Source organism: Cornus florida, unplaced genomic scaffold, assembly GCF_030987335.1.
Source record: "Cornus florida cultivar Cherokee Brave unplaced genomic scaffold, ASM3098733v1 CherokeeBrave_3.0.0_Hap2_Chr07, whole genome shotgun sequence".
In the NCBI taxonomy this organism is placed as follows: Eukaryota; Viridiplantae; Streptophyta; class Magnoliopsida; order Cornales; family Cornaceae; genus Cornus; species Cornus florida.
Window position 1 is genome coordinate 65920890 of NW_026775577.1, and position 12494 is coordinate 65933383.

The 12494-nt window shown below is 38.6% G+C and overlaps 1 protein-coding gene across 1 annotated transcript; it reads left to right on the plus strand.

Moving 5' to 3' along the window:
- The first annotated feature begins 776 nt into the window (after window positions 1-776).
- On the plus strand, window positions 777-4929 carry LOC132267278 (systemin receptor SR160-like). The gene has a single exon (XM_059768403.1). It carries the CDS (start codon window positions 954-956, stop codon window positions 4557-4559), a length of 3606 nt encoding a protein of 1201 aa, XP_059624386.1. The 5' UTR covers window positions 777-953; the 3' UTR covers window positions 4560-4929.
- The last annotated feature ends 7565 nt before the right edge of the window (window positions 4930-12494 follow it).

Consider the following 12494-nt stretch of genomic DNA (forward strand, 5'->3'; position numbering starts at 1 on the left):
AAGACATAATTTAAAAGGATATTTTTGTCTAAAAAATAATGTTAATAGAGTGCCATAAAAATATAAATTCAAAATAATTAATACATTTTAAACTAATCAGTCCTAATTGTGATTGTGAATGAACAGTCACTTACGCGACTGCAATTAGCACTCCACCCCTTAATAAGTATATAAGATCAATGTAGGATGTTGCGATGTATGCATGTAGAATTACATTGGAGCTTTACAAAAATATTATAACCTACATATATAGAATCACTATTTCACACGAGAGGAATTTGTTCTTACCGGGCGCAACCTACGGAGATAACCCTATCACAAAGGCAACCTCTTCTCAACAGGGGAAGCTGTCCGCGTATGCTATTAGTTTTGGCTTTTTATTTTTATTTTTTTCCTCTCTCTCTCTCTCTCTATTGAAAAAACGAAGAAGAAGATCATTCATAAAATAGAAGTGCTTTAATCACTTCCTTAATTAATCCTCGCGATTGTGAACAAATACAATAACATGGACAGTGATGGGATCCATCCATTATCGCACGTACGCATAAAGCTAGAGAGACAAACAGATTGTATCAGAGAAAGAAAATATATACATATATATAATTATTATACATAGAGAGAAAAAGATTAGAGATATAGTGGGAGAAATGGGTGTGGGCTACATGGCATGTGATGGACGAAAAAAGCTTTTCTACATTTTTAATATATTTTTATTTGTAAAATTAATTAATTAAATCATAAGAATTTTATTTTAGTGAATTCTACAACTATTATCAGTTGGTGTATTACCTCATTCACAGTTTTTATTGTGATGGACCTCTTCATCCCTCCCCGCTGTGACCTCTCCCTCTTCATCCCTCCCTATATATACCCTTCTTGCGACTTTTTCTCTCTGAGCTGAAATTAAAGCCTACGAAAACCAAACCCAGTACCTCCCCATCTGAGATGTGAAGATGAAAACTCTCAATAGCCCCCACTATCACCACCACTACCACTCTCTCACCTCAAACAAACTCTTCTTATATGTCACACTACTCTCTCTAAAAGCTTCATCAGCGTCCATTAATGGACTCTCCAAAGACTCACAGCAACTTCTGAACTTCAAAGCTTCACTTTCAAGTCCAAACACACTCCAAAACTGGCATTTCAACAAAAACCCATGTAATTTCACTGGAGTATTATGCAGAGATTCTAGAGTATCGTCAATAGATCTGAGCTTTGTTCATCTAAATCTCGATTTTGGATCTGTTTGTTCTTTTCTGATTACTCTTCCCAATTTAGAGACCCTTTCGTTGAAGAGCACAAACCTCACTGGTTCGCTCAAATGGGTTGCTAAATCTCGATGCAGTGAGTCTCTCAGCTCGATAGATGTAGCCGAAAATGGCCTCTCGGGTTCGATTTCGGAGCTCTCCAGCTTGTCCTCTTGCTCGAGCTTGAGGACTCTGAACCTCTCCAAGAACAACCTCGATTTCACAGTTGTTGCCTACGCTGATCTAAACCTCAATTTAGAGTTTCTTGATCTCTCCAACAATCGGATTTCCGGCGAAAGCGTCCTCCCCTGGCTGTTCTCTGGTGGCTGCGGCAACCTCCGATACTTGTCCTTGAAGGGGAACAAAGTCGCCGGAGCTATTATTCCGGTATCTAAGTGTCTTACCTTGGAACATCTCGATCTCTCTCAGAACAATTTAAGCTCAACTTTTCCTACTTTCAGCGACTGCTCTGTTCTGCAGCATCTTGACTTGTCGTCGAACAAATTCTCCGGCGACATTAGCACCGTCCTCTCCGGCTGCAAGAGCCTGAGTTTCTTGAACCTCACCAACAACCTGTTTTCGGGTCCCATTCCGAAGATTCCGAGTGGGAGCATAGAGCTGCTGTACCTCTCCGGCAATGATTTTCACGGCGAGATACCATGGTATGTCACTGATGTATGTTCGAGCTTAGTAGAGTTGGATATTTCTGAGAACAAATTGTCTGGTACTGTTCCTGAAAGCTTTAGTTCATGCTCTTCTTTGCAACTTTTTGACATCTCTAGTAACAACTTCTCTGGTGAACTACCAATTGATACCCTTCTCAACCTCACCAATTTGAAGACTTTGGTGTTGTCATTCAACAATTTCGATGGTGGGTTGTCTGATTCACTCTCCAAATTGCCATATTTGGAGACTTTGGATTTGAGTTCTAATAATCTTTCTGGTTCTATTCCATGGGAACTTTGTGGTCAAGACCATGGAAAGAGCTTGAAAGTGCTCTATCTTCAGAACAATAATTTCAATGGTCCAATCCCAGAGAGTCTGAGTAACTGTTCGGAGTTGGTTTCGCTTGATCTGAGCTTCAATTTCCTCAATGGGACGATTCCGTCTAGCTTAGGGTCGCTGTCGAAGCTGAAAGATTTGATCATTTGGTTGAATCAGCTTCATGGGGAGATACCAAATGAGCTTATGTACATCCAAACACTGGAGAATTTGATTCTTGATTTCAATGAATTGGAGGGTACAATTCCAGCTGGTTTGGGGGATTGTACTAATTTGAATTGGATTTCCTTATCGAACAACCGGTTGAGTGGTGAAATTCCGGCCAGCCTTGGCCGGTTGGCGAAAGTTGTGATCATCAAGCTCGGAAACAACTCGATCAATGGAAGCATCCCACCGGAGCTGGGAGATTGTCGTAGCCTACTATGGTTGGATCTCAGCACCAATAAGTTGAGTGGGACTATTCCTCCTGCTTTGTTCAAACAATCTGGCAATATTTCAGTGTCATTGCTCACCGGAAAGCGATATGCTTATATCAAGAATGATGGTAGTAAGCAGTGTCATGGAGCTGGGAATTTGCTTGAGTTTGGAGGAATCAGACCGGAACAGTTGAATAGAATCTCTACGAAGCATCCCTGCAACTTCACTAGAGTGTACAATGGCTTTATTCGGCCCACTTTCAATCACAATGGGTCGATGATTTTTCTTGACCTTTCTTACAATATGTTGGATGGTAGTATTCCAAAGGAGCTTGGGTCCATGCACTATCTCTCTGTATTGAATTTGGGGCACAATGATCTCTCCGGTTCTCTTCCTGAAGAACTTGATGGCTTGAATAATGTAGCCATTCTTGATCTGTCCTATAATAGGTTTAATGGGTTGATTCCACAATCCTTGACTAGCCTTTCATTGCTTAGCGAGATTGATCTGTCGAACAACAATTTCTCTGGGATGATTCCTCAAGTGCCTCCATTTGATACACTTCCGGTTTCCGGATTCATGAATAATTCAGGCCTTTGTGGCTATCCTCTTCCAACTTGCGGGACTTCTAACTCCGGAAACAGCCAGCATCAGAAGTCTCACAGGAGACAAGCATCTCTTGCAGGGAGCGTGGCGATGGGACTGTTGTTCTCCCTATTCTGCATCTTTGGTCTGATAATAATTGCCGTTGAAACCAATAAAAGGAGGAAAAAGGAGGCGGCTTCTCTCGAAGCTTATATTGATGGTCATTCCCATTCAGGTACTGCAACTACCGCATGGAAGCTACCCAGTGTTCGGGAGGCATTGAGCATCACCCTGGAGACATTTGAAAAGCCCCTTAGGAACCTCACTTTTGCTGATCTTCTTGAAGCCACGAATAGGTTCCACATTGACGGCCGTATAGGCTCGGGTGGCTTTGGTGATGTCTACAAAGCCCAATTGAAAGATGGTAGCATTGTAGCAATCAAGAAACTAAAACACATTAGTGGGCAGGGTGACCGGGAATTCACTGCTGAAATAAAAACCATTGGGAAGATCAAGCATCGAAACCTCGTTCCTCTTTTGGGGTATTGCAAGGTGGGAGGAGAAAGGCTTTTGGTTTATGAGTACATGAAGTATGGGAGCCTATTCGATGTTTTACATGACCGGAAGAATATTGGGATCAAATTAAATTGGGCTGCGAGGAGGAAAATTGCGATTGGGGCTGCAAGCGGATTAGCATTCCTTCATGATGATTGCACTCCTCGTATAATTCACAGGGATATGAAATCGAGCAATGTACTGCTCAATGAGAACTTGGAAGCTAGGGTTTCTGATTTTGGTATGGCACGGCTCATGAGCGCGGTGGACACACACTTGAGTGTCAGCACACTAGAAGGCACTCCTGGTTATGTCCCTCCTGAATACTACCAGAGCTTTAGATGCTCAACGGAAGGCGATGTTTACAGCTATGGTGTAGTGTTGCTTGAGTTGTTAACCGGGAAACAACCAATAGATTCATCTGATTTTGGTGACAATAATCTTGTGGGGTGGGTGAAGCAGCATGCCAACATGAAAATAAGTGATGTCTTTGATCCACGGCTAATGAACGAAGAAGTCCCCGGCTTAAGGATTGAGCTGCTGCAGCACCTGAAGGTAGCTTGTGCATGCTTGGATGACCGACCGTGGCTACGCCCCACCATGATTCAAGTCATGGCAATGTTCAAGGAAATCCAAGCAGGGTCCGGGATTGATTCCTCGTCCGCCATTGGCACGGATGATCAAAGTTTTAGTGCAGTTGGAGGGATAGAAATGAGCATAAAAGAGGACACTAAGCTGGGAAAGCAGTAGGTGATGAAACTACTACAATTTTCCAAAAAATTCTTTGAAAAGGAAGAAGGGAGTGAAGATTTATTTATTGAGCTCCCAAATTTTCCCACTCTTTTACCAACTTTAAAATGGAATAAAAATCTCTCTTGTATATTTGTAACAGTTCATGTAAGTACCATTAGTTAATGTTGTTAAACATAAAAAAATTTGTTAAACTTGTTGTAACACTGGTACATATGGTAGCTTGAATCTGTTGGAGTTGATTTTGTTGTTAGTTCATCTTTGAAACTTAACATTGGATTAAGATCTAATCCTCGAAAGAAGCTGTTGGATCTATGACCTCATTGTTAGTGACAAAGTGAAGGGCTTTTTTGGTCCTTTCTTCATGGTACATTATGTGTTCTCTGTCCTCTTATAATATTTTTAGCTTGCTTTATTTCTGTTGGGTTAAGTGCAAAGAAAAAAAAGAAAAAACAAAAACAAAAACAAAAAAAAAAACACCCCTCCTAATTTTTTGGGTGCAAATAAACCCTCTATTACATTTTTTTTTTTTGTAAATTACCCCTTAATCAACTATTTTGACCAATTTATTTTTAGCAAAATCCCAAAATGCCCTCCTAATCCAGCGAAATTCATCGCCGGCCGATACCATTTTCCGGTGACGAGTGTCCCAACTCCGGCGAGCCTCAATACATTAAAAACCCATCAGAAAGATCAAAGAACGGCAAGCTTGGCCAAAACAGAAAGACCCAGCTTCTAGTTCGGCGAGCCTCGTGGCCCTCATTAACCCTGCTTCAACAGTGAGCTCCATCAACCCAGCTTCAATCCGGCGAAGCTCCGAACAACGCACCTATCCTCGCAGCTCGTCGTCTTTGATGACCAAGCTGTTCAAAACCACCTAGATATGTTTGTCTTGGTGGACCTAGAGCTAGAATTAAATGTATCAGGTTGTGAATTAAATAATTTTAAAGTCTTTTGGTGGCTCTAATGTTCAAAATGTTTTCATTGCATGCCAATCATAGCAAAGGTCTTTAAACCAAGAGAAACTTTAGGAAACATAATTCTGCCAGTATGGGTACAGAAATATTGAATTAGATAGAATGTCAGAGAAAACTAAAAACAGGAAGTTGACTGCCTCTTTAATGGTGCTCACCGGGCGATGGCTTTCACCTGACAAGGAGGGCATTTTGGAATTTTACAAAAATGAATTAGTCAAAATAAATGATTAGCAGTAATTTGCACCAAAAAATACAGTAAGGGTTAGTTGAGCAAAAAAAAAAAAAAATGTAGTAGGAATTTCCTAAGGGTGTTTCTTACACTTAACCCATTTTTGTTTATAAAAAAAATGTCACAACATGTTGCTCCATTGAAATGCAATTAGTTAATTAATAATAATTACAATAATAAGAACTATTGACAATAATAAGAACTATGAATAATGTAAACAGACTTACAGAAAACCTTCTTTATTGAACTTCCAAGTTAGTACAGAGAAATATTACAAAAGAGAGAAAGGAAATTTAAAGATACATTGAAGGGAAACTTTGTCCTCTATTTATACATAAAATGGACTTGAAATTATCATTTTGAAGTCCGCATAGTGCATGGGATCGTGTGCTGGAATAATGCAGTCGGTTGGCCCACCACTAAGTTCTGTCTCCTTATCGGATGGAAAGTGGATATCTGATGAAGGAAATACTGTAGAACCAAAGACTTTTGGGAAAAGTTCTTTGGCTTCTTCTGTCGGCAGGATAAGAGGAATCTTTTACTTTTTAGGTGGATTCATCTTGTCCATCAAGTGACTGGTGAGAGAGTCCCAATAGTCGGCTACTGTAGGCTCATCTTCAGAAATAAGATCTTCATTGGGATCTTGTGCATAACCAGCTAGATAGGAAAACTGATTACCTTCTTGACTGGTCTGGCTAGAGACTGACACCATGGATGCATCATCTCGTACTGTGGGTGTGGAGGAATCAAAAGATTTAACAAATTTGGTCCTCATAAAATCCATGCATTTAACCATTAAATCAGCTTCGGTAATTAATGGTTGTTGTTTTCTGATCATATCTTTAACAAGTTCAAATGGGTTAAAGATTTCGAGTTCTAGAATAGTTAACTTTGGAATCTTATCCATGTATTCCAGTGTTTTCTTTCTGATCTGATGGAGGAGGGCTTGGATAGGTTCTTGAGTCATGCCTGACCACCATCGGTAATAAAAGATCCTCTGAAGGACTGGTAACTTGTCAGTGGTATAACCACATTGAAAATCCCATTTCCAAATCCAAGGGATTCCAAATTCAGTAAAGAACAATAGGGTGGATTTCCCTACAGGAATATTATCCTGTCCCCGTAATTGAGGATGAAATTGTTGCCATGGCAAGTATAATTGTCTGACTGATTCGGGCAACATATCCAGATCAGGGCCAAATATAGCCCACCAGGGTATAACCCAGTTTGGGAAATCAGCCTTAACTGATTGAGGGCATATCTTGAAGAACCAAGAATGCTTATGCTTCGGATTTTGATAAAAGAAAGAATATGTCCAAGCTGAGATATAATCCCAATAATTGTAATTGTGACCATAGGATATTTTCCTTGGCAAATTAGGATTTAATCCCCAGTCACTAGGCCTTATAAGTCTCTTAAAGATAGCTTTACTATAAGTAAGAGGACTATCTTTGGAATTCGGAAATTGCTTCGTGTGGTTGATCTCCACAGAGGAAGTTTCAGTAAGAATAGCTTCATAGATATATCTATGGCGACCATCCGGTGCAGCATATTGTTGAGTTTGAAAATATCTGGATTTTACTTCCCAAGGATCTGGCATCCATTGCTCATCCTGAGAATCCAGTACCAATACTGTTTGAATATACCTTTGATTAGGTATCCATGGAGTTTCTTGTTCAAGAACCTCTTTCATGGTTGGTTTCTGTTGTTTTTGCTGGGTACTGCTGCTTCCTTTAGAAGGTGTGTTGAGCAGATCAGCAACATGCTCCAAATATGGAAATTGATCACCAGTGAGTGGTATAACCACTTTGGCCTTAGCCTTGTTTTTGCCACGAGCCTTTGGAGTATTACCCCGGCCCTGCCCATGGGGGGGCGGATTCATGAACCCTGCAAAAATTCACGAGTTAGAAAATCAGGTAAAGAATTAGAACTGCCTTTAATATATTCAATAGAAAAATCAAAAGCAGATAAATCAGCTTGCCAACTAGCAAATATCTGTTTGGAGACCAAATTCTTTACATCTTTTTCCAGTACTTGTTTAGCAGCACTACAATCAATGCGTAACAAGAATTTCTGATTGATTAAATCATCTTGGAATTTATAAATGCATTTAACCAAAGAAAGAATTTCCTTTTTGATAGTTGAATAATTTAATTGTGCATTTTTCCAAGTTCCTGAAGTGAAGCGAACAAGCTCCTCTGTTCCTGTGTTTGGATTTTTCTGTTTAAGAATACCACCGTATCCAATATTGGAGGCATCTGTTTCCACAATTTTGAACCATGAAGAATTGGCTAGAGCTAAGCAAGGAATTTGTTTTGCTCTGAGTTTAATCTTCTGAACTGCCTTGGTGTGTTCCAAAGTCCATGGGGAAGGAGATTTCCTTAACCTGGTGTACAAAATTGCGGTATCCTGTGCAAGATCTCTGTAGTGATTGCGAATATAATTCAAACTACCCAGAAACCTTTGAAGCTGAGTTTTATCCTTAATTTCATCTGAAAATTTAGAAGCAAACTCAATACTGCGATTAATAGGTCTAATTTTCCCATCACAAATTTCATGACCAAGAAATCTGACCTTAGTTAAAAACAGTTTTAGTTTAGGAGCAGAAACTACTAAACCACTTCGGTAAATAACATGTTTGAAAATTTTCAAGTGTTTATAATGCTGATCTATTGAATTAGAAAATATGAGAATATCATCAATATAAACTATAGAAAATTCAGTAAAAGGATTAAATAGGTCATTCAAAATATGTTGAAATTCTGAAGGGGCATTTTTTAATCCAAATGGCATCACTGTCCATTCATACTGTCCAAAAGGTACGCAAAAAGCTGTTTTGTACCTGTCCTCTTCTGCAATCTGTACCTGGTAATATCCAGATTTAAGATCAAATTTAGAAAAGATTACAGCAGATTGTAACCTATCTAAAAGATCTTTGATGTTGGGAATTGGGTATCGGATCCAACTCAAAGCAAGATTGAGTGGCCGATAATCAATAACCAATCGAGGAATTCCTCGTTCTTTTTCAGCATTTTTATTGACATAAAAAGCTCTGCAACTCCAGGGGGAGTAGCTAGTAGTGACAAGCTTCTTTGCCATTAAAGAGCTGATTTCAGTTTTACATAATTCCAAGTAGTCAGCTTTCATGTGGCTGGGACTAGCTTTAGAAGGAATCATGCGATCGGTAAATCCCTTTTCATAGGGTAAAGAAACAATATGCTTCTTTCTGGCCCAAAAAGCATTAGGAATCTCACTACAGATTTCCTTTAGAAAGTTTTGTCGTAGTGACTCAATTTTCTGTTGCTCAGTGGGTTGTACCAATCTTTGATTAATTGCTAAGGAGGATACCTCCTTTTGCAAATAATTCAGTTGCTTTTCCTTAAAGATAATGTTATCTTTAAGAGCATTGATATGCTTATTTACTGGTGGGGTCAAGAACTGGAAAGTAATTGACTGGCCATGTAAATTAGAGTATATTCCATGAGAATCAATTTTCTCAATTGGCATGATTAAAGCTAAAAAGGGAGTACCCAAAATAACTTGTTGTGCCATATTTCTGATGAATAAGAAAGTAGATAGTAGACAAATACCTTCTTTACAAATGAAAACATGATTAAGTTTATACTTAATCTGCATCTTACCTCCACTTGCACTGGTAAGACCTTGAGTGGTTTTCTCAAAATATTGAGTAGGAACCAATCCTTCCTGTATGCAGTTCATGTCTGCACCACTATCAACTAAGGCAATTGCATTAGTGATTGTGTACTCCTGATTAATTACCAAATTGATAGATATATACCATTTTTGGTAAGTAACTTGATTCAAGAGTTGAAGATAATTAGTACCTTCTGATTGAGGGACTTCATCTTGGGATGATGAAGGTGTAATTGCAGATTGTGCTTTTAAAAGAGTAATTTCCAAATCCATCTTAGTCTGACGAGACTTTAATTGACGAATTTCTTCTTTTAAAAGATTAATCTCCATTCTGAGATCAGGGAGATTAGCAGGACGAGAATTTTGTCCTTGGTGTTCTAATCTACTTAGAACTTCTTTCATGCTGTAATGATTTTCTGCTCTTAGAAAATCTGGATTATCCGTATCCTCATTAGATCGTGCCAGAGCAGAACCTATTTCAAAGACTTTCATCTTGATTTGAGGATCCTGGATATGATCTATAAGATCTAATAAGGATTGTTGAGTCGAAGTCAAAACATTTAAGCTTAACCCATTCATCTCAACAATTGCCTTATAATAATCATCATGAGAGGGATTACAGGAACATTTGGGATTTCCAATTTCTGCTTCAGAGGAAGAAGAAGACTGTAATTCCATAACAACATCCCCATAATCACTTGATGATTCTGATTCAGAAGAACTAGTATTAAGTAACAATTTACTTAATTGAAGTCTCAGTTCTTCTTCTATGTGAAGACTATTGAGTTTTTCCTTAGTTCTGCACTTGTTTGCATGGTGGCCGATACGTCCACATTTGAAACATTTAGCCTCAGCTTTGGGCTTTCCTTTACCCTTTGCTTTAGGAATATATTTCCTTTTAGGCTTAGTATACTGTCTAGAATTATCCTTTTCCTTTGAATAATTCTTTCTTTTGGGATACTTCCTTTTATAAGGTTTTTCAACCTTATTTCTTTTCCTAGGTTTAGGATAAGATAAGGGAGTCTGGTAGGCAAATTGATCACAAAATTCACCTACTTCCTTTCTACCAGTTAATCTTTGTGATTTTAACTGGGATTGTAACTTCAGATCATTACAGAGAGCTAGACCTTCCTGGATTACAATGTTTACTAACCCACCATAGGTATAGTTTCTGTAAGGGATAGAGATACCATTATTCATATCTCTAAGCTTTTTCCTGATTCTTTCAGCAAAGAAGGTTGGTAAACCATCTACAAATTTGGCTTTCCAGTGCTCATGATTTGCATCATTGAGTTGGAGAACATTTGCCAAGAATACATCTTTATACCACCGGAAATGAGTTAAAGATGGACATCTTAGATTCTGTAGAAGTTCACGACTGCGTTCACTATTAGCACCTTCAGGGCCAACAAAATGTTGGATTATGGTGGTGATGAGGGTATAAACCGCATCTGGAGCAGGTCCTGATTGTTAAGTAGTTTCATCTTTAACAAGCTTGGTAGCAGAAAAGATTTCAGCTTTCTGAACGTCAGTGAGGACATTATCCCACCATCCTTTAAGGATTCCTGTAAAACCAGCAACGACAAACTTAGCAATGGTTGGGTCAGTGTTGTTGTTGATTTTACAAACTTGGCTATACATCAATATTTGATGAATAACCTCGTAAATCTGATAATCAGATTTGCCATCTATGTTCCATTCATAAATGGTCTTGCCATGAAAAGATTTCTATGTATGGAAATAATCTTCTTCATACAAGATATCTTGAGGTGTGGGTCTGGGATAATAATATCTACTCGGAGCAGGAGCTGTATTGGAGTGGATATTCTTATCATAGACTATTCGGTTTAACTCAGGCCTCTGAGTAAAATCATTTTGGAATACCTCAAGATGAGGTAACACATTTTCAGAATCAGAACCAATTTCAGATTCATCATGGGATAAAGTCTGAAGTTTAAGTCCTTGAATTTTCTGAGTAAGAAGAGTAAGAAATTCTTCATTCTTCTTAGGATGTGTAAGATTGAAGCCTTGAACTTCAATTACAGGTTTCACCAATGCTTTGGATAAGGAAGCTTCTAGAGGAGAAGTTTTAACAGTAATACACTTAGTATTAATTGTATTTAATACCGTGTCTATGCCTGTTTCAATTCTCCCAAGCTGGGACCCTACCGTTTGTAAGCAAACATTAGTATAATTGTTCTGCCTGTAAACATGAGAAATGTCCTTTTTAGTAGCATTACAGGATGGATCAATTATTCTAGGTTGGCTATAAGCCTTGGTTTCCACTTTGGAACCACTGTCAGGGTCAATCCTTTTCAGAATTAAATGTTCAGTGGGAGGATGGACAGAGTGAAAAACCTTATCTTCAAATGTTGCCACAAAAAGGATGATTCCTTGGAGTGAGATAACATTTCCTGAACACTGGACGATTTCTAATGCCGTTCCAGCACAGCCAATTGCTAATCATAGCTTAGACTGTGTTATTCAGGACCAAGATGGTGATGTTTTTCTGAATTTCAGAAAATCCATAGATCTACCTAGATCTACATCATCTAAAGGAAGTCATCTTCCTTATCATGTTTCTTGTCCTCCTTCTCGCCATTCGATCTCGTCGGATTACCGAAAGGAAGATCTCCCTGAAGTGGTTGGTGCCAATCGACTTAAGTTGAAAGGAATACAGCAATCTCAGAATCAAATTCCAAGAGGAGTCTACGAGAAAGCACCAATAGGTATGTCTCGCCGCCAATTTGGACTTGAATTCAGCCCAACTCCATCTGAAATGGGAATCGGAAATGAATCTGTCAAGGATCAATTTGATGATCCTACAGACATCAATGACCCTCATGAATATTAGTATTAATGGATTTTGTCCCTGATAGAATTGCCATTAATACTGAATTTCAACAGGATCAATATAAAGAATTCAGAAATTGGTATTTTAAAGTTTTTGATCAATATTTCATTAACAATTCTCTTTGTGGATATGATAAATAATAGGCTCTTTAAGCTTTATGCATGCCAAGTTTCATACTCCGCTGTTCACTTTCCTCTCCTTTCAATTTTATTAGAGAAATA